The sequence below is a fragment of the Vulpes lagopus genome, chromosome 22 (genome assembly GCF_018345385.1).
Source record: "Vulpes lagopus strain Blue_001 chromosome 22, ASM1834538v1, whole genome shotgun sequence".
NCBI lineage: Eukaryota > Metazoa > Chordata > Mammalia > Carnivora > Canidae > Vulpes > Vulpes lagopus.
In genome coordinates, this window is record NC_054845.1 from 7046929 (window position 1) to 7069664 (window position 22736).

The 22736-nt window shown below is 38.1% G+C and overlaps 2 protein-coding genes and 1 non-coding gene across 5 annotated transcripts in view; 2 read left to right on the forward strand and 1 right to left on the reverse strand.

The window, feature by feature from the left end:
* LOC121480549 (MOB-like protein phocein) overlaps positions 1–12472 on the forward strand; it is a 39035-nt gene extending 26563 nt beyond the window's left edge. For all 3 annotated transcript variants that reach the window (XM_041737167.1, XM_041737165.1, XM_041737166.1), the window contains 5 exons: positions 2920–2962; positions 3153–3239; positions 9024–9103; positions 10211–10322; positions 10451–12472. In XM_041737167.1, the coding sequence (XP_041593101.1) occupies positions 2920–2962; positions 3153–3239; positions 9024–9103; positions 10211–10322; positions 10451–10582 (454 nt within the window). In that variant the 3' untranslated portion in view covers positions 10583–12472. The remainder of the gene's footprint in view (positions 1–2919; positions 2963–3152; positions 3240–9023; positions 9104–10210; positions 10323–10450) is intronic.
* On the reverse strand, positions 3246–5878 carry LOC121480550 (ubiquitin-conjugating enzyme E2 N-like). Its single transcript, XM_041737168.1, has one exon. The coding sequence runs from the start codon at positions 5500–5502 to the stop codon at positions 5041–5043; it is 462 nt and encodes a 153-aa protein (XP_041593102.1). The 5' UTR covers positions 5503–5878; the 3' UTR covers positions 3246–5040.
* Positions 6232–6368, forward strand: LOC121480865. Its single transcript, XR_005985127.1, has one exon. It is a non-coding gene; the product is annotated as a small nucleolar RNA SNORA2/SNORA34 family (small nucleolar RNA).
* Positions 12473–22736: the final 10264 nt, after the last annotated feature.

The window sequence follows — 22736 nt, forward strand, 5'->3', positions numbered from 1 at the left end:
TCTCTCTTAAAAATATAATCTTAAAAAAAACAAAATCAAAACCCCTAGATCAAGTTGTCAAGTGATTTGTCCAAGAAACTGGCAGAGTACAAAGAAGCCTTAGCATCCTAATATTACTGAACTGTTATGATAGGATAGTTTGATAGAGCATTCGAGTGAGTGGATGGATGAGCGTAGGAGAGAGGGCAGACTGAGAAGCCCATCTCTACACCTAATGTGGGCCTTGAACTTAAAACCCAGGATCAAGATTTGTACACTCGGGTAGCCCAGGTGGCTCAGCGGTTTAGTGCTGCCTTCAGCCCAGGGCGTGATCCTGGAGACCCGAGATCGAGTACCATGTCGGGCTACCTACATGGAGCCTGCTTCTCCCTCTGCCTGTGTCTCTGCCTCTCTCTCTCTCTGTCTCTCATGAATAAATAAAATCTTAAAAAAAAAAAAAAAAAAGATTTGTACACTCTATGTACTGAGCCAGCCAGGCACCTGTATGCAGTTTTTCTTAACCACAAATGAATTATTTCTATTTGTCCCCTCAATAAACTTTATTCCTCTTCACAAGAAGGTCCTAGTGTAGGCTTCATATTTGATGATGCCTCTGTAAACCTCTAGGCCTCCCTGTGGTAAATATTAATTATAATTCTGGGGGGCCTGGGTGGCTCAGTAGGTTAAGCATCTGAGTTGATTTTTGCTGAAGTCAGGATCTTGGGGTCATAAAATTAAGCACCCCTTCCCCCAGGCTCTGTGCTCAGTGGGTAGTCCCCTGAAGGTTCTCTCTGTCCTGCCCCTCCCCCTGGTTTGTAAGTGTATGTGTGCACGCTAGCACTCTCAAATCTTAAATCTTTAAAGATTGTAATTCTCAAGTAAGGAGTTTGGGCACTTTTCATGATGCTCTTTGAATGAGGGAATTGATTGGTAAATGACTAGAGTTAACTTTAAAAGCATCTAGATCCTGGGGTACCCAGGTGGCTCAATGGTTTAAGTGACTGCCTTTGGCTGGGGTGATGATCCGGGGGTCCTGGGATTGAGTCCCACATCAGACTCCCTGCTAACAGGAAGCTGGCTTCTCCCTCTGCCCCTCCCTCTTGTTCATCCACTCACTGGCATGCTCTCTCACTCTCACTTACTATCAAAATAAATAAAATATTAAAAAAAAAAAAAAACAGCTTAAATCCTGAAGTTACTAAGTTGTTTTTTGAAGTTACAAACTTCCCACTGTAAATGGGAGCGGAGATAAGTTAATAGGTAAATATAAAAAATTTAGCATGAAATATATATTTATCACAGTGTGTTATTTTTGAGTTGATTTTTAAGTAGTAAGTGGAGTAGAAATAGGACTTTCCCTAAACAAATTAGACCACATTTCCTGCTAGACATTGCTAAGACATAATGTCCTAACAGTTCAGCAATATCAGGATGCTGAGACTTCTTTGTACTCTGCCAGTTTCTTGGACAAATCACTTGACAACTTGATCTAGGGGTTTTGTTTTTGTTTTTTGTATTTTTAAGATTTTATTTTTAAGTAATCTCTGTAACCCAACCTGGGGCTCAAATACACAACTCCCAGAATAACAATTGAGCCAGCGAGTCACCCCTGATTTATTTTAAAAAAATTTTATTTATTTTGAGAGACATAGAGAGGTAGAGACATAGGCAGAGGGGAAGCAGACTCCCTGTGGGGAGCCCGATGCAGGACTTCATCCCAGGACCCCGGGATCACGACCTGAGCCAAAGGCAGATGCTCAACCACTGAGCCACCCAGGTGCCCCTGATTTAGTTTTTTAAAACCACTTCTCAAAAAAAATAAAACCACTTCTCAATGCATGATAATTGAAAGTATGAATATGTAGATATTTTCTCATTTTTATTTTTTATTTTTAATTTTTTTTATTTTTTATTTTTTATTTTTTTTTATTTGTATTTTTTTTTATTTATTTTTTTTTTTTATGATAGTCACACAGGGAGAGAGAGAGAAAGGCAGAGACATAGGCAGAGGGAGAAGCAGGCTCCATGAGCCCGACGTGGGATTCGATCCCGGGTCTCCAGGATCGCGCCCTGGGCCAAAGGCAGGCGCCAAACCGCTGCGCCACCCAGGGATCCCTATTTTTTATTTTTATTTATGATAGTCACACACAGAGACACACAGAGAGAGAGAGAGAGAGAGGCAGAGACATAGGCAGAGGGAGAAGCAGGCTCCATGCACCGGGAGCCCGACGTGGGATTCGATAACTGGAATCTTATTGTGAATATAGGCACTTATCCTTTATTTATGTTTTTACCAAACATTTTACTACCTGCAATTGCTGATTATTTGGCATGTCTCAAAAAAAATTTTTTTTTTAAGATTTTATTTATTTATTCATGAGAGAGAGAGAGACAGAGACACAGGCAGAGGGAGACGCAGGCTCCATGCAGGAAGCCTGAAGCGGGACTCGATCCCAGGTCTCCGGGATCATGCCCTGGGCCAAGGCAGATGCTCAACCACTGAGCCACCCAGGCGTCCCTCAAAAAAAATTTTTATGTATATTTTCTGTGAATGTCTTTGTACATATATCTGCATGGAACTCTGATTATTTTATCAGAATAGATTCTTAGAAGAATGACTTAGTAAAAAAATATACATTCCCTGAGGGTCTTAGTAAATATTTCCAGTTACTTCTCAGAAAAATTGTGTGAATTTCCAGTGTATAAGTATGATCAATTCACTGAACTCTGATACTGAACATTATTAGGGTTGTTAGTTTTGGGTTTTGCTTACTAATCTCTATGTCTTTGTAAGAAATGTGCCATGTAAATTTAGATGATATTGAAAATTGTGATGAGAGAGGAAGGATGATACTAATGGGATTCTGTTTTTATAATTAATATTCTAAAAATAATATGGAAAATGGATAAGACTTTTCATTTATATATTTGCATTTTTAGGCAATTCTGTCTTGAACTAAATGGACTTGCTGTCAAACTTCAGGTAATATTTTCTTTAAGTTAAAGCTATAATTGGAAGTTGTGATTTTTTTCTGTTTTTGTAACTTAAGGTGTTTACAAAGACTTATCCAATATTTCTTATTATTTTAGAATTTTACATGGTAATGTAGTAACCCAAAGGATAAACTTTTTCATTATTTTCCATATTAAGAAATATAACTCTTTTCTAACAGAGTGAATGCCATCCAGATACATGCACTCAGATGACAGCAACTGAACAATGGATTTTTCTTTGTGCAGCTCATAAAACTCCAAAAGAGGTACGAAATTATGAAATAGAATGACTAATAAAATCATTATAACTTAAATCTTTCCAAGAGAGTGGTAGATAAGTTTTTTTAGTATTTAAGTTCACTGTTTATTTTGCCATTTGGTTTAGAGTTCTTTGTTGCAAGTTTATTGCCATAGTGCTATTTTAGGTTTTTTTATGATGAGTATCATTTTTGTAACTGGGCAGTATCTTGGGTTAGAACTCACTTAATTATTCACTGGTTATCACAGAATAGCATCTATCGTATCATGCTGATACCTAATGTATAATGGATGAGATATACATGTTCAGTTTTTTGGTTCAGTCATCATTTCTTTCTTTTTTTTTTTTTAGTCATAATTTCTTTTGATAGGAGTAACTGTTGGTGATTACTAGTTGATGCTTAATCTGTTAATGAAATGCTGCTTTTGAGCTTTTTAACTTTATAGGTCAAAACTTTTTACTCTACATTTTATTAATATTTCCTGTAAATATTGTCTGGTAGTGTCTAAATAGTGTCTGGTACCTGTCTAAGCAAATAGTACTTATTTGGAAGAATGATTTCATTTCATTCAGGGTGTTACTTTTTTTGTGTTAGTTAATGGAAGCAGTGTTAAGATTGTGTATCATTTTACATCTGGGAAAATCCACATAGCAATTTATTGATAATTTACTGAAATTGGGCTGCATAGTAAGTATCATGAATTATGTGATAATTGCAATTAAGAAACTGAATCAAGAAGTCTAGTTTCTTTTTGACAAATAGTATACCTTATTCTCATATATAGAGTAGAAAAGATACCCAGTTTGTGATGTAGTATGAAATTTATATATACTCTCATTGTCACATCTGCTTTTTTCTTGCTTAATATTAAATGTAAGATAGGATGATCATCAGAATTAGGTCTTGTGAATGAGTCTCAAAATTGCAACATTGTCTGCTAAGACCAACTCCACTGGATTGTCCATGTGTCAAGGAAGAATGATGGTAAAATTCTCAAGTGATAGTTGTCTGGAAAGAGATTTTTGTAAAAATACAAACAAAAAATCATGAAAGGACATTTTTCTGAAGACTTGGAATAATTGTGCAGGCAGGAAGTAATAGCAACTATAGATTAGTAGCTAAGAAAATTGCTCTTCTGATTAAAAGAATGGGGAAGATTCTGAAGTGGAAGAGTCAGGGTACTCCACACCAGTGATGATTTTTACTCAATGTTCTTTTTTTTTTTTTTTTTTTTTTTTTTTTTTTTTTTTTTAGTGAGGGCTGTGATGTTTGTTTAATGTTTCCATTTTGGTTCAAACAATCAAGCTTGTCCATCTACAGCGTCTAGACTTGGCTAGAGAGCATATTCTAAAGAATTGGTTAGCTGCTTTTAACCAATGCAATTAGATCACCATAAAAGGGGGGAAAGGAGCCCATAAAATTAAAATAAAACTACCTCTCCCCCTCAAAAATAATAATAAAGAAAAACACCCACACCCCTGCAGCTAACCCTGACAACTGTCTTCATTCACAGTGCTTTATACTTAAACCATGATGGGGGAAATGAATAAAAGCAGAGAGGGGCCACTGCTTTTAAACGTTTCACAACAATCCAGATGGTACTTCTAGCCTCTGTTCATGCTTCACAACAGTGAATCAATCAGGACAAGACATAGATTTGCTGATGTGCATTTAATCACCAAAGGACTGAAGATGTCTGGGCTTTTATTCTGTAATGTTTCTTAAGACTGTGTCCATTAAATGCAAACAAAAAAGGGAAGAAGTCCTGGCAGAACAGGAGAAGTGATCACACTTGATCAGATTGATTTTAAATATTATTCATGGCATATAGCCTAGTCCATGCTCTAGCTGTTTCTATGGCTTGGGCTTTGTTGGTCTTCTGCTGCTCTGCTACATCATTTGCTAATAGATCATCTGGATTGGGAGCACTTAACAAAGCCTGGATCGATAGCAGAACTGTGCGGATCTGCAGTGCTGGGGACCACTTATCTTTCAAAATATCTAAACATAATCTTCCCAACTTGCCTACATTAGGATGATAAATTTTGGTCATGAAATGTACTTTAGGGGCTGCCATCGGGTATTCTTTTGAAAGGAATAGTTCAAGTTTAAAAGTCCCTCCTTCAAAGGGGGAATCCATTGTGGGGCCAGCAATGACCACCTGAAAATAACGGGTTTTGCTCTCATCTGGTTCTGCTTTAATGCCAGGAACTGGTTCTGCCAGCAAACACTGGGTTTCCTTGATAGTCCCGCGGGGCAGCCCAGCCATCTTGTCAGATCCCGAGTTCGGCCTCTGTTCTTGACTCTGGCCACTCAATGTTCTTAAGAACTAAAGAGACTCATTGCAGCAAAGAGTGTTAATTGTATACAGTGATAAGTGATACTTACTGTAAGTGACAGAAGTTGTCACTTGTTATCATCTGGTAGCCCTTTCAGTCATATGCATTCTGCAGTAGCATTATACATATATACTTGGCAAAACAATTTATAAAAGCTTATGAACACATTACCATTTTGTAACCTGTATTTTGCCAACTTTTTGCTGTTAAAAATGATATAAAGTAGGAGAGTTAACTGAGAATTAATTGGGGAGAAGTGGAGGGAAGCAGCTAAAACAAGGTAAAACTTTTACCCCCACTCCAAAAAAATTTTTTTCAGAAACCAATTGATCTAAAGTTATGCTGATATGGGACATCTGAGTGGCTCAGCGGTTGAGCGTCTGCCTTTAACTCAGGATGTGATCCCAGAGTTCCGGGATCAAGTCCCACATTGGGCTCCCTGCATGGAGACTGCTTCTCCCTCTGCTTGTGTGTCTGCCTCTGTCTCTGTGTCTCTCATGAATAAATAAATAAAATCTTTAAAAAAAATAATAAAGTTATGTTGATGCAACAATAGCCATGAACCACATGTGGCTATGTAGCATTTGATGCTGGTAGTCCAAACTGAGATGTGCTCTTAGTGTAAAATAAAGTACTAATTTTGAAGACTTAGTACAAATTTGGCCCTGAATCAAGGCCAACAGTTTGCTGAAGCTGTTGGTTTCAAGCAGGAGCCTAAAGAAATGTCTTTCTATGGTCTGTTGGCCATTTCAGAATTTTGGAAATGTAATGGTCAATTCATTAGAAAGAAACATCTGTGTCATTAGAGATAGGGGTGGGCTAATATTTACTTGTAGTAGATTAATACTGGGATTCCAAAATATAGAGATCCCTGATAGAACTTGTTCATTGGACATGCAATACTGTTAAATCCAGTTATCACACACACACAAATTACTATGGGTTTCCCACCAAAAAACAATAGGTTCTGAACTGACCTTTCTTTGACAATTATCCTTTGTATGGTTAGAGCTCTAATTTGTATATTTAGACTTTATTCAAATTGGAAACTTACTATTTCCAAAAACAGAATGATTCCATTTCCCACCCTCCCAGTTAGTTTGCCTTTAAACCATCATAGTATCTCTTGATTCTGCTATCAGACTACATTTATTGTCAGGTAATAAGACTTTCTGAGTTGTTAAAAAAAAAATAATTTGTATAAAAAGATCATGTCAGATATCTTATTAGGAGATAACTGGATATCTGCATACAAAAAATTGAAGTTAGATGTTTACCTCCTATCTTATACAAAAATTAGCTCAAAATGGATCAAAGAGGGATCCCTGGGTGGCGCAGCGGTTTGGCGCCTGCCTTTGGCCCAGGGCGCGATCCTGGATACCCGGGATGGAATCCCACATCGGGCTCCCGGTGCATGGAGCCTGCTTCTCCCTCTGCCTGTGTCTCTGCCTCTCTCTCTCTCTCTGTGACTATTATAAGTAAATAAAAATTAAAAAAAAAAATGGATCAAAGACCCAAATAATAACAACTAGACTTAAAATTTAACTCTTAGAAAAAAACGTGTAAATATTCGTGACCTTGGACTAGGCACTGATTTATTAGATAGGATGCCAAAAGCACAAAGAATAGAAGAAAATATAGATCAGGTTTTATCAAAATTAAAAATATTTTTGACTCGGGATCCCTGGGTGGCTCAGTGGTTTGGCGCCTGCCTTTGGCCCAGGGTGCGATCCTGGAGTCCCGGGATCGAGTCCTGCGTCAGGCTTCTGGCATGGAGCCTGCCTCTCCCTCTGCCTGTGTCTTTGCCTCTCTGCCTCTCTCTCTCTCTCTCTCTCTCTCTCTCTCTGTCTATCATGAATAAACAAAACCTTAAAATTTTTTTTTTTTTACTCCAAAGACATTGTCAAGAAAGTGAGAAAACAATCTACAGAATGGGAAAAAAATATTTTTATAGGGACGCCTGAATAGCTCAGGGTGTGACTCTGGGATACAGGATTGAGTCCCTCATTGGGCTTCCTGTGGGGAGATACACCCATAATGACATACACTTCATCCACTAGAATGATTAAAATACATAAGATAATAAAAAATGTTGGCCAGGATGTTAAGAGAGTAGAACCCTCACACTGCTGATAGGACTGTAAAATACTGTAGCCACTTTGGAAAAACGATTTGGAAGTTCCTTAAAATGATTAGTATATATGCCTTAGCAATTCCACTCTTCAGTATATACCCAAAAGAAGTGAGAACATCTGTCCATACAAAACTTGGACTCTAATATAGTCATACTGTTCGTGATACCCAGACATAGACACAACTAAGTTCAGTAACTGATGGTGAGTAAACAAAATGTAGTTTCCAACTACAGTGTGTAGTATGCACACAGTGGAATATTATTCAGCTATAAAAGGAATGAAGTCTATAAGGGATTACAGCATTTTTGTGTATATTAAAAACATTAAAGTCTAAAGCAATTTTGAATAAAAGAAAAAGTAATGAAGTACTCATTCATTCATTCATGCTTCAGTATGGACTGAACATTCTAAGTGACACCGAAGGCCACATACACATACTTGTTTTTTTTGTTTTTTTTTTTTTTTGAGAGAGAGTGCATGAGTGTGGGTGTGCAAGGGTGGGAAGGGGGAGGGCAGAAAGAGAGAGGGAGTGAGAATCTTAAGCAAAATTCACATCCAGCAGAGAGCCCAGTGCGAGCTCAACCTCACAACTGAGATCATGACCTGAGCCAAAATTAGGAGCCTCACACTTAACTGACTGAACCACCCAGGCATCCCCGTATTATTCCATTTTTAGGAAATACCTAGAATAGGCAATCTATGGCAGACAGAAAGATAATTGCTTCAAGTTAGGGGGAGGAGAGAATGAGAAGTGACTGCTAATTTTTTTCTTTTTTTTAAAGATTACATTATTCACGAGAGAGACAGAGAAGCAGGCTTCATGCAGGGAGCCTGACGTGGGACTCGGATCTGTGGTCTCCAGGGTCACGCCCTGGGCTCAAAGCAGTGCTAAACCGGCTGAGCCACTGGGGCTGCCCAGCTACTGGGTTTCTTTTGGGGGTGATTAAAATGTTCCAGAATGTAGTTGGTGATTTTTGCATAAATTTGTAAATATACTGAGTTGTACATTTTAAGAGACATGTTATGGTATGTGAATTATATCTTACGTTTTAGATACTCCAGAGAAGCTCATTGACAATTTTTATATCAATTATATGTTGACATAATTTTGGCTATATAGAATTAAAATATATCGTTAAAATTAATTTCACCTGTTTTTTACTTTTTTAATATGCTGTAACTGAATTTTACGGTCATTCTGATATTGTAAGAGAACTTTTTTCAAACATGCTCAGTTTTTTGGAATAAGACAAGTATATAATAAACAGACCTCATGTAAGAGGTATGACACATGTTTTATATCCTTTCTTTTATAGTGTCCTGCAATAGACTATACTAGACATACACTTGACGGTGCTGCATGTCTTCTGAATAGCAATAAATATTTTCCCAGCAGGTAAATAAAACTTAAGTGTTAAACTTTTTGGATTTAATTAAAGATTGATATTTGTATTGAAACAAACTAGATTGCTGTTAATCCATTATATTCTTTGAACTTTTTTTTTTAAGCTGTTGTATATTTAGCTAGTTTAAAATTACTCAGATTTCAAAATTAGGGTTTGTAGTTAAACTAAAAGCAACAGGACTTGGCTCCCAAAGCTCACAAGCCAGTTTAGTCAAAGGTAGGCCCTGCTGCTGTGTGTCATTCTCCAGGGCTCTCATGCGTTAGAGTTGGGATATTTACACACTTACTTGGATCTCTGAGATAAAGCTAATCTCCTTTTACACAGCATGGCTAAAGAGCAGAATTTCCTAAGTTGGACTTCTTATTTTTGGAGGATTCTTTATCTTTGCCTACAGGTTTTTAAGATTTGGGAAGAAGCTTCTATATATAATTGGCAAGATTTGTTGACTGGCCTTTTATCCTATTATCTGTTATCAGGTGGATAGATTTGGAGATTTCCCCCCTCACATTAGCTCCAAAGAGAGATAAAGTATGTTTAAAAATATTATTATTTTTTTTGCTTCAGTGTCCTCTATACCTTCTTTTAAAAATATATTATTTTTTTAGTGATCTCTACATCTGACACGGGCTTGAACTCACAAACCTGAGATCAAGAGTCGCATGCTCCACCAACTGAGCCAGTCACCCCCATTTTTTTTATTGTTGAAAATATTTAGGCATTTCTTATTTTTAAAAAATCAAGTTGTATAGGATAAAACAGTAAATTCCCTTTAGTAGTTTTAATCATCTGTAGTGGACATAGTGTTGTCAATATTAGTTTTAGTAAATTTTGATTTTTTAATTGCATTGAACTTTAACAAAGTTTCAAAACTTGTAATGCTGAATTTCTTAGGCACTGTGATTAGATAGAGCGCCGGCCCAAGAGTAAAGAACAGGGGTCCTAGCCCGGTTCCTGCCACCTGCTAGCACTGTGACCTTGCAGTGGTCACTTTTTTTTCCCTAGCTGTAAGTTTCTACCTTTGTGAATTGAGAAGATTAGACTATATTGTTCCTAAGATCTGTCCAGCTCTATGAATCTGATTTTTTTCCTATTTCTAGGGTTAGCATAAAGGAATCATCTGTAGCAAAACTAGGCTCAGTATGCCGTAGGATTTACAGAATATTTTCACATGCTTATTTTCATCATCGGCAGATATTTGATGAATATGAAGTAAGTATATTTCACTAATTATCCGATGCATTCTTATCAGAATGACAATAATATATGTTGATGTTATGTCTAGTTTTTTTGGTTTTGAGTAGTAAATTAAAATAATTTTTTTTTCTTCCTCTCTATAGAATGAAACATTTTTGTGTCACCGGTTTACTAAATTTGTGATGAAATACAATTTGATGTCCAAGGATAACCTGATTGTACCAATTTTAGAAGAGGAAGTTCAGAATTCAGTTTCTGGAGAAAGTGAAGCATGAAGGGAATCATCTAGAAAAAATGTACTGATCACATAATTAACAATGATTATGTACTGTATATATATCATTTTAGACACATCAATCATGTATTCATATTATAGCTTCTTTGTTTAGTATAGGTTTTTGTATGCTGAGTGTTGCCTTTTAAAATGGGAAATACTTTTTAAGTTATTCATGAGCTGTATATTCACCAGTGTGGCACTCATGGTTTTTAAATAAGATTAGTATCTGTTTATAATGCCTGTTAATAAAAGAATTTACAGTTTGGTAAAATTGCTGCTAAACAATCATTGGATCACAATCCTCATCAAATAAACCCATCTATAAAAAGATGAGTGAGCTTGAGGTTTCGCACAAGCCATTTACTAAAGAAATAGTAATTTTTTCCTTTGGTTTTACCCCTTGTTTAGATATTCTAGAAAATTCTGTAGTACATAATTCAGTCTTACTGTTAACTTTTCAAAAATGAGATGAAAATGTTTTAAAATTCCATTCATAGTTTTTGATACACATAATTATGTGTATAATCCAAATATAAGTGCAAATGAGGTATTAGTAAGTACTAAAATAATTGTACTGTGCTCCATAAAGTGTATTCTAGACCAGAGTACTTCGAAAGGACTTACCTTTCTGCAACAGTGGACTGTTACATGCAAGATGATAATAAGGCATGTAAATGATGTTCCTGCTGGAAACCTGCCCTGTCCTCCTCTTTCCATTTCATTTATCTCCCTACCCAGACTACAGTAGCTGAGAAGCTTTTCACCAGACTGTGATTTAGTGTGGCTTATACCTATTTATATTTGTATTAATTGCTTACAGATTATACCTCATATTAGCAATTACATTACACTACAGGAAATACGTATTGGCATAGGCTCTTGCTTATATCTTTTTTTTGCAAAATTGTTCTAATTACTTGGAAAGCACTCTTTAGTTCGATTCTTCCTGTTGGTAGTAGTAATCTTTTCATCTAAGCATCTGAGCAACATTTAAGTAGAGTTGAAAAATATTGTAGTATTTATTTTACATCCCTTCCCCACAAAGTTTATGTTTGAATTATATGCACAAGTGAGGGGTTTTTTTTGCAATAATTCATAGGTTCCAAGGGTGTTGAATGATACATTTTTTTGGACTTTGTTATTATTCAGCGTCTTAAAGATTCAACTGCAGATTTTACAACCTTAATCTACTGAATGCAATTTTCAACAAAGCACTGGAGGTCTTATTGCTAAACTGGTTGTAATGAGGCACTAAGATAGGGTAAAAAGAATTATACATGTAGTGAAGAAAATATTTAAATCCATCTCAAACAGAGTTAACAGTTCTCTTTCATTTAAAACGGTTATTTTGAAATGAAGATGAAAATGTATTCATCTTGATTTTTTTTTTCCACATTTGAAGAAATAGTTTATACCATCTTATACCACAAGGATGTATAGCAGAAATGTGGGATATGGTAGCAGAGTGTGTGTATATATTTTTGCCTTTCCAAGCCTGCCAGTGTATCTGGCCTTGAATAGTGCTATCCCAGCGGTCATTACTGTAACCCACAACTATCTTTAAGTTTTATGTTCATAGTGAAAGGAATGTTGACTTTGAAATTATGCATTTATATTAATGTCACTATAAACCAATGGGAATAGTAATTTTTACACAAACTTGCTAAATATTGAGAGACTAAACTACTAAGTTAATAAATTATATGTAGCAATGTAGCTGTTCTCTGTAGATGGTGTCTCACAATGGATTTCTGTTGCTTGATTATTTTCTTAGTGAACATTTGAACTAAGGCAGTGGCTGGGATTGGGGATCTGGCTAAGTATTTTGAAACACATTCTGAATAATATGACTTGGTATTAACGGGGAAATAAAATATGTTTTTTCTTACTCTTTCCATTTTCCCTGTACTGTGTTTGGAACTGATCATAAAACAAACAAAAAACCAAAAAGAAAAAATCAGTTTGTAGGCTTGCTTTTATGTTCATACTGACATCTCATTCATAGTCATTATACTATGAAACTGGTTCACTGTCTGAGGAAAGGCCTAAATGAAACAGTTATTCCTTAATACTGTGTACAGAATTTAGAAGATACACATGTATGTACTTGTGTTATTTTAAAAAATTAGCCTAGCAAAGGATTGATTTAGATAATCTTCTAAGGGGAGTATAGAAAACAGTTTTGTGCAATAAGGAAGTTAGGCTGCACTTTTGATTATCTGACAGATCCAAAAGTTAAAACTTTATTTCCATAAATTATTTTGATCCTGTAATCAACTCACTGTTTGACCTATCATTTCTGGAAAAGTAACTAACTTTTAATATTTTGTTTTTGTTGATATCTTTGTTCTTTTGTGTATCTACATTTTCTAAAGTTGCATTTCTCAGTTAATGAGTTAACGCTTTTTAATATCAAATTAGAAATCCATGATTACATTGTTAGCAAGGACCATGTTACAGTTTTGTTTTTTTATTCATTAATTTTTTTAAAGATTTTATTCATGAGAGACATAGGCAGAGGGAGAAGCAGGCTCCATGCTGGGAACCCGACACGGGACTCCATCCTGGGTCTCCAGGATCTAAACCCTGGGTTGAAGGCGACGCTATACCGCAGAGCCACTGGGGCTGCCCGAAAATGTTTATTTTCTTAAATGCCTTCTACAGGGATCCCTGGGTGGCTCAGTGATTTAGCACCTGTCTTCGGCCCAGGGCGTGATCCCAGAATCCCAGGATCAAGTCCCTCATCGGGCTTCCGGCATGGAGAAAAAAAAAAGTAAGAGCTCTTAGCACAACTGAGGGACTCGTGCTGGTATTAGCAAATCCCCAGGAAAAAGATAAAATATATTTAGAGCCAGAAAAGACCCTTAGGAATTAGTGAGTTGAGTCCCCCTTGTCCTCGTGTCACAGATTTAAAAACAACAAAAACCCCTACAACACACTAAGGCTGCGATGCCTGAGTGGCCCAGCGGTTTAGTGCCGCCTTTGGCTCAGGGCGTGACCTGGGGTCCTGGGGTCCTGGGATCGAGTCCTGTGTCGGGTTCCCTGTGTGGAGCCTGCTTCTCCCTCTGCCTGTGTGTGTGTGTGTGTGTGTGTGTCTCATGAATAAAATCTTTTAAAAAACCAAAAACAAAACACCAAGGCCACAGAATGAAAAGCTGGTCCAGGATTTCTACAGATAGAGATGGGACGTCCCCCTGCAGATGCGGAGGCCTCCTCTCACAGCTTCTATTACTGTCCTGTCACCTCTAGTTAAAGGGGTGAGGCCTTGGCAGCAACCTTGTTACGATATCCTGTTTGCTCACTCTCATTAATAGGGAGTTTTTTCTAAGCTTTACTTATACTCTGTCCATTTACCAATCCGTTTTCTTTGGTAGTGTGTCTCTCTGTGCTTATTTTGAACATCTGATCATAGTTAAATGTGTTAATACAACAGGATCTAAAACTGATAATTTAGGGGAATTAGGAGGAGGGACTTTTTTGTGTTTTGTTTTTTTAAAGATTTGTATTTTTTCATTCATGAGAGACACAGAGAGAGAGGCAGAGACACAGGCAGAGGGAGAAGCAGGCGCCTCAAGGGGACCCCAGGACCACGGCCTGAGCTGAAGGCAGCCCCCCTGAGCCACCCAGGCGTCTGTCCCAAGAAGAGGGAGCGTTCAAGCATTGCTTGGGGCAAGGGAAATAGTTGGGTGTGTGGCAAAATGAGCTCGGTGGTGGTGGTGAGAGTTTTGGCTGGAATGAATAAGGTTTGCTATTTTTGAATAAAATGTCAATTTTTAGGGCAGGGGTAGAGATCAAGTTTTTGTTTTTATAATGCAATACCAGTTCCAGATGTAGAGCTGTCGCCATGAGAAGAACCCATCAGGAGAGTGTCTCCGAGGGGTCCTGCTGGTGGTCACGGGCCTCCCCCCCTCCCCGGGCGCCATGGCCTGGCCCCCCACACTCCTCGCTGGCGCCGGCCAAGGCCTTACCAGTGCCCAGAGCTCATTGTACACTTACTCGGAATAAAAGTCCTCACTTGGCTCGCATCAGAACGGAGTAGGAAAAGCGGCCGTAGACTGGCCTGGGAACGAAGTGGTGACGGCGGGTGGGAGGCGGGTGGAGGGTGACAGGTCTAGAGTCCTCTGGACTCCACGTCCTTTCAAACTACGGAGAAGTTCCATCCTGCAAATCCCGAGTGTCTCCTCTTCTAGGGCTTGTGACGTCCTGCTTCTATTGCTAAGGCCTCAGCCTGGGGCGCCTGGGCGATCAGAAGGTGAAGCATCTCCTTGGCTCAGGTTATGATTTCCCGGTCCTGGGGTCGAGCCCCGTGCCAGGCTCCCTGCTCAGCAGACACCCTGCTACTCCTCCCTCCCATCGCTGCTTTCTCTCGCTCAATTTTTTTAAAAAAGGACCCATCTGTACCCCCTCATCCCAGGTCCTGACACAGCCATCTGCTGCTTCATGTGGTCTGAGATCCTGTGCTGCCTAAGACCTTAAAGTCCCACAATTTTTTTTTTTTTTAATTTATGATAGTCACACACACACAGAGAGGCAGAGCACAGGCAGAGGGAGAAGCAGGCTCCATGCAGGGAGCCCAACGTGGGACTCGATCCCGGGTCTCCAGGATCGCGCCCTGGGCCAAAGGCAGGTACCAAACCGCTGCGCCACCCAGTGATCCCTAAAGCTGGACATTTTAAAAAACGGACTCAACTAATACTTTTGGAGTGGATTAAAAAATAAAAATTTTGAGAAACACAGTTTCCCAGAAGAACAAATTCAAAAGAATGGTATGTGGTTAAGGAACTAATGTTTTCAGAAAAAACACTGAAACTGAAATGTTAAAACCCATTTTTTTCGAATGTGTAGTATAAACATTAAACTATTGCTTCTAGGGATGTCTGGGTGGCTCATGGTTGGGCGTCTGCCTTCAGCTCAAGTCGCAATCCTGGGGTCCTGGGATCGAGTCTCCCATCCGGCTCCCTGCATGGAGCCTACTTCTCCCTCTGCCTATGTCTCTGCCTCTCTCTCTGTGTGTCTCTCATAAATAAGTAAATAAAATCTTTTAAAAAACCCCAACAAACCCAACTATGCCTCTAGTCTGGGAAAGAAAAAGGAAATGTAAATAAAATACCCAAACGTGTGTTTCAGTTTTATATTAATTACTGAAATTAAAAGACCTACTTGAAGACTGTACTAACTACTTGTATTACAGTGATGTGAATTGTTTTCTCTCTTTTAGAAAATTTAACATGTTGAAAACAATTCATCCCTAAAGATTAGCATGCCCGTTAAATTACATGTATTTATAGTCTTTTGTGTAACCAACAAAAAAAATTCTTACGTTAGAAAGCCCGGACTTCAGATTTCCACATGTCTATTTGTGTGGTTTCGGCCAGCCCAAGCCAGGGAGCCAAGTCTACTGGCTCCGGGACAGCAATGATTAACTAGAAGGGCACAGTGAACGCTAAATGGAAACTCGTTGATCCGTTCAAAAATTCTTTCCATGGAGGCAAGCCTTCTAAGTTCCCTTGCTGTTTTATTTAGTAATCCCACTTTTGATGAGAAAATAAGAATAACTTGATTTACACTTCTTATTGGTTTGCTTCATTGATCTTTTATGCCTTAGCACATGCCTTGGAATTTTTTCAGCAACTGAGATACTGTTTTGCAGGGAAAGGACTCAGTAGGTGATGGAAGTGAAAAAAATAAACCACCCAGACTTGTTCTCTGTATTACTAGAGCTGATTTTCTTTTGAAGCTGCTTTCTGGTATATAACAAGGAAGTGGGGCAGCTGCTGTGTTTGGCTATCCTCAGTACTGCCCAATGAAATCAATACTATTACCATCCTCGTTTTATAGATAAAATCTTAGAGACATTAAACAACTTGTCCAAATACAGTTGGCAGATAAATAGTATCTTGTCTACATCACTTCTCAACTATGTTCCTGGGTGGCCACCTCCTTTTTAATTTGTTCCTATGTTTTTCCCCCCTTTCATAAATAGTAGGTTTCTTTTCATTCCTTTCTTTTTCTTTTACTGCTAGGGAATGACCAATCACTAACGTTCTTCTTGAGTTTCCTCCTAATCAGTCAAAAGTATTGAGTGAATTTTCCACTAAGTGTCTTGCCATCCTGGCCGACTCACCATGGTTTGTGAGGGCACTGGAAGGGTTAGTCATGAAGGGAACTTTCTGAGTTTGGGTCTCTGTTAACACTGATTTGTAGACAGTTTAGTAGTGGCGAGGAAAGCTGTCATGGGGTACCTGGCTGGCTCAGTCAGTGGAGCATGAGACTCTTGATTTTGGGGTTGTGAGTTTGAGCCCCATGATGAATATAGAATTTACTTAAAAAAAAAAAAAAAGGAAAGAGGGCAGCCCAGGTAGCCCATGATTTAGCACCTCCTTTGGCCCAGGGCCTGATCCTGGAGACCTGGGATCAAGTCCCATGTCAGGCTCCCTGCATGGAGCCTGCTTCTCCCTCTGCCTGTGTCTCTGCCTCTCTCTCTGTGTGTGTCTCTCATGAATAAATAAATAAAATCTTTAAAAAAAGAAATTTAACATTGATACAATATTATAATCTAATAAGCTAAGTTATGTTATATAACTTCCTATTGACACACCACTCCTCTCCATCTAGGATGCAGTCCAGGGTCATATATTGCAATTACTTGTCAACAGTTCCTATTGTCTTTCATGACCTGGACATTTTTAAAACTATGTAGACCAGTTGCTTTTACAGAATGTTTGGGTTCATCTAGCACTTCCTAATGATTTCATGCAGGTTGTGGACTTTTTGCCAAGACTACCACAGAAATGATATTGTGTCCTCAGCATATATTAGGAATAACAGGATGTTGGTTTGTTCCATTATTGGTGGTGTTAACCTTTGATCATTTGTTTAAGGCCCAATCAAAGTTTGACTTGGCACCACAAATAAACACGTGTGCTGTGTTTGGGGTATCCTGAGCCTGATGAGTGCCACCTACAATACTCATGTTCTGAGTCAGGGGAGGAAGAAGGTTGAACAAAGGGCATTTTGCTGAAACATTTGGGTTTGGGGGCAGCAAGAGCCTAAAAAAAAGTTGCAGCTGTGAACTGGACAGCTGGATTCCTGGCAGCGGCACTTGGTGCAACAGGCTTGTCCTCTTGTGCAGGTTTGCACTTTGTCCTGGAAGTTTAGCATTGAGCTTGGTTCTCTAGTTCTGACAACTCTGTAAATTCTCCAATCAGTATTTTTTTTTAAGATTTTGTTTTTTTATTTGAGAGACACACAGAGTGAGCATGGAGGAGGGGCAGAGAGAGAGAGAGAGAGAAGCAGACTGACTACGTGCTGAGCAGGGAAACCAACACAGGGCTTGATCCCAGGACCCAGGGATCAAGACCTGAGCTGAAGGCAGATGTTTAACTGAGCCCCTCAGTATTTCTTCACTAAGACATAATTTACACGTAGTAAATGTACCTATCTTAAGTATATAGTTCAATGAGTTTTGACAATTGTGTACACTGTGTTACTTACAAACAAATTAAGATATAGAACATTTCTGTCACCCCAGAAAGTTCCCCTGTGTGCCTTTATAGTTCCTATATACTGAATGTCTGTGTCCCCTCAAAGTTCAAATGTTGAAATCCTTATCACCAGTGTGAGGGTGTGGAGAGGTGGGCCTTTGGTAAGTGATTAAGTTATGAGGGTAGAGTCCTTATGAATGGGCTTTATGCCCATACAAAAGAGAGCCCTGAGATCTCCCTTGCCTTTCTACCATGTGAAGTTACGGCAAGAAGACGGCCATCTGCTGTTGTTCAATATAGTACTGGAAGTCCAAGCCTCAGCAATCAGACAACAAAAAGAAATAAAAGGCATCCAAATCAGCAATGAAGAAGTCAAACTCTCACTCTTCCTAGGTGACATAATACTCTATGTTGAAAACTGAAAAGACTCTACCCCCAAATTGCTAGAACTCATACAGAATTCAGCAAAGTGGCAGGATATAAAATCAATGCACAGAAGTCAGTTGCACTTTCTACATACTAGTAATGAGATAGAAGAAAGATAAATCAATTACAATTGGTGTAAACTGCACCAAATGGTGTAAATTGCACCAAAAGCCATAAAATACCTATGAGAGGTAAAGAGTCTGTACTCTGAAAACTATAGAACACTCATGAAAGAAATTGAGGAAGACACAAAGAAATAGGAAAACATTCCATGCTCATGGATTGGAAAAATAAATATTGTGAAAATGTCTGTGCTAACTAGAGCAACCTATACATTCAGTGCAATCTCCATAAAAAAATCATCAACATTATTCACAGAACTAGGACAAACAATCCTAAAATCTGTATGGAACCAGAAAAGACCTTGAATAGCCAAAGAAATGTTGAAAAAGAAAAACAAAGCTGGAGGCATCATAATTCCAGACTTCAGGCTGTACTACAAAGCTGTGATCATCAAGACAGTGTGGTACTGGCACAAAAACAGACACAGAGATCAGTGGAAAGAATAGAGAACCCAGAAATGGACCCTCAACTCTATGGTCAACTAATCTTTGACAGAGTAGGAAAGAATATCCAATGGAAAAAAGACAGTCTCTTTAACAAATGGTGCTGGGAAAATTGGACAGCTACATGCAGAAGAATGAAACTGGACCACTTTCTTACATCATACACAAAAATAAATTCAAAATGGATGAAGACTTGAATGTGAGACAGGAATTCATCAAAATCCTACAGGAGAAGACAAGCAACAACGTCTTTCACCTTGGCTGCAGCAATTTCTTGCTAGACATGTCTCCAAAGGCAAAGGAAACAAAAGGAAAAATGAACTATTGAGGCTTCATCAAGATAAAAAAAACTTTTGCACAGCAAAGGAAACAGTCAAAAAAACTAAAAGGCAACCTACGGAATGGGAAAAGATATTTGCAAATGTCTTGGATAGTATACAAGATTTATAAAGAAATTATCAAACTCAACACCCAAAATTTAAAAAATCCAGTCAAGAAATGGGCAGAAGACATACAAATGGGACATGAACAACAAGACACATGAAAAAGTGCTCAACATCACTCAGTATCAGGAAAATACAAATCAAAACCACGATGAGATACCACCTCACACCAATCAGGATGACTAAAATTAATACCTGAAGAAACAACAGACGTTGGTGAGGATGTGGAGAAAGGGGAACCCTCTGACACTGTTGGTGGGAATGCAAACCAAACTGGTGTGGCCACTCTGGAAAACAGTATGGAGCTTTCTCAAAATTTTAAAAATACAACTACCAGGTATTTATACGAAGGATACAAACATAGTGATTCGAAGGGGCACATACACCCTGATGTTTATAGCAGCATTGTCCACAATAACCAAAATATGGAAAAAGCCCAGATGTACATCGACAGAGGAATGAATAAAAAAGATCCCTCTCTCTCTCTCCCTCTCTCTCTCTCTCTCTCACACACACACACACACTCTGAAATATTATTCAGCCATCAAAAAAGAATGAAATCTTGCAATTTGCAACAACATGGATGGCACTAGAGGGTATTATGCTAAGCAAAAGAAGTCTGCCAGAGAAATCAGATGATTTCATTCATGTGGAATTTAAAAATAAAAGATGAACATAGGGGAAGGGAAGGAAAAATAAAATAAGATGAAACCAGAGAGGAGACAAACCATAAGAGAATCTTAACTATGGGAAACAAACTGAGGGTTGCTGGAGGGGAAGAGGGGGAATGAAGTAATTGGGTGACGAGCATAAACGAGAGCACTGTTGTAAAGAGCACTGGGTGTTATACATAATCAATGAATCACTAAATTCTACCTCTGAAACTAAAAATACACTATATGTTAATAAAATGGAATTTAAATAATTTTTTTTTTAAAAGAAGACAATCATCCATGAACAAGGGAGCAGGCTCACCAGATGCTGAATCTGCTGGCATCTTGATCTTGGACTTTGAGCCACCAGAACTGTGAAAAGTAAATTTTTTCTTTAAGATTTTATTTATTCATGAAAGATACAGAGAGAGAGAGAGGCAGAGACACAGGCAGAGGGAGAAGCAGGCTCCATGCAGGGAGCCCGACGTGGGACTTGATCTCACGTCTCCAGGATAACGCCCTGGGCCAAAGGCAGGCACCAAACCACTGAGCCACCCAGGGATCCCCGAGAAGTAAATTTCTATTGTTTGAACAGAAGTTTTAAATTTTGAAGAAGTCCGATTCTATGTATCTCTTAAAATAAACTCCTTTAATGCTAAATGTGCCAAGGTTAACTGCTGTTGCTTGCAACCAGGAATGCTGGTTGATATAAGCCTACAAAGAATCATCTTGATACTTATACATACAATGATATTAATGCTCAAAACATTTTTGGAATCATCTCCACAAAAAGTTTATGACCATAGCAGAAACCAGGCTCATTACTTTAGAGTTTTACCTAATTTTCCACCTCAAACACCATCTTAGAACTAAATAATCTGTCGGAACTGGCTCTATAAACTTTAGGTAATTGCACAAATAAATTTCATTCTCAAGGTATGACAAATCACAACAGATATTATTTAAATGGATGTGCTCAAAATAAATAAATAAATAAATGAATGTGCTCTAAATTCTGATGGTTTGCATTTAGCTAGCTTTCACAAACCCACCAGTAAATTGATTTAACATGTTTAGTGACAGACACTCTCCATTGTTAGCACCTATTCCATTTGGGTTCTTACTTGATTAGTCTCTCCATACAGGGATGTTTTGGGGCCCTGAGTCATTGCGAGAAGGAAATCTTTTTTAGCCCAGAAAGGAGAGTGGTGAGGAATCAAGGTAGTAAGGAAAGGCTAGAAAATGAGACAGCACCTCAGCTCTTCCAGAATGAAAATGCATCTGGTACAAATATAAAGCAAATATATAAACACTTGCTCCTGATAAATGATTTGAAGATAGTTGTGATTTGGACTGACTATAGCTCTGTCTCCTGCTTTTAGGTGTCTGAAGATTCCTGAAGGCTCATTTATCTTTTTCATTTATTTTATATCAAAGGGAATTGTTGTGCCATTGATAGAGCTGCTCATTAGCTCAGAGGTGATTTCTCTGGGGAGTAGGTATTAAATGTTGCCCATGAAAGATAACAGGGTGACATTCAATCCAAATGGGAAGGAACTAACGGGTGGTCATTGAGACCTGAGACAGAGTCCTGGAGCTACTGCACCAAGGAAAATGGCAAAGCTCGACACTCACATCTATGATCATAATACCTTTTTTATTATAATTTATTGGTATTAGTAATTCATATGCCAGGGCCCCTAGATTATATAGTGGTATGAAAAGAACTAAATATATAGTTGGCAGAAAATGGTTAGTCACATTTAACTCCTTAGGCACATCGACTCCAAGTATTATTACTTTTTTTCAAAGAATAGACTCAGAGCTACTTATATACATTTAAAATGCTCTAGAACCACTTGGTTATTATTTATTCATTGTAATACAGATTTGCCACATAACTTAAGGGCAGTTGTTGGAGTAAATGCTTATAAAATAGGTTTTGAGGATATGACTGCTAAGTTTTTATAAGAAGTTTTTTTCAACAAGAAGAAATAACACTTAAAAACAAATTGTAAAAGAAGGGATGCTTAGCACAAATATTAAAAATTAGATGATTGGTATATTCCTGAGTTTTCCTTTAAATTAGAAATATAAATTCCTATGTCTGTTTTTAGTACTTCAAATCCCCTCTGTATACTGACAGAATGACACAGGGGTCTCTACCCCTCATAGACCCTGGCATTAGAATAACTGACCTGGGAACATTCCCTGTGTTTCATAACTCGTGGCATTTTGTGGCCTCCAGAAGTAATGCTCGTTTCTACCCAAAATTCACCAACCCTTGAATATGGAAGTCAGGTTCATCTGAAAATCAAAACATAAAAACAATTCTGCAAATATTGTTGATAGCTATTTCCATGGAATAACACTAAGCAAAATATTCTTCAGTTCCTTTATACTTACAAAGGTGATGCTTCTGCCTTGTAGAAGTGGAATAATTCCATGTTGCTCTTACCAACAATTCATGGAGATTGTCCTGGTTTAGTTACACTATATATTTGATAACATGTAATACATTATCCATCACGTGTACAAAACATATTATGATCATTTGTGTCAAAAAAAACGATAGCCCAA

Coding starts and splice junctions, on each gene's coding strand:
- LOC121480550 (XM_041737168.1), bottom strand. CDS start 5,502: ATGGCTGGGCTGCCCCGCGGGACTATCAAGGAAACCCAGTGTTTGCTG.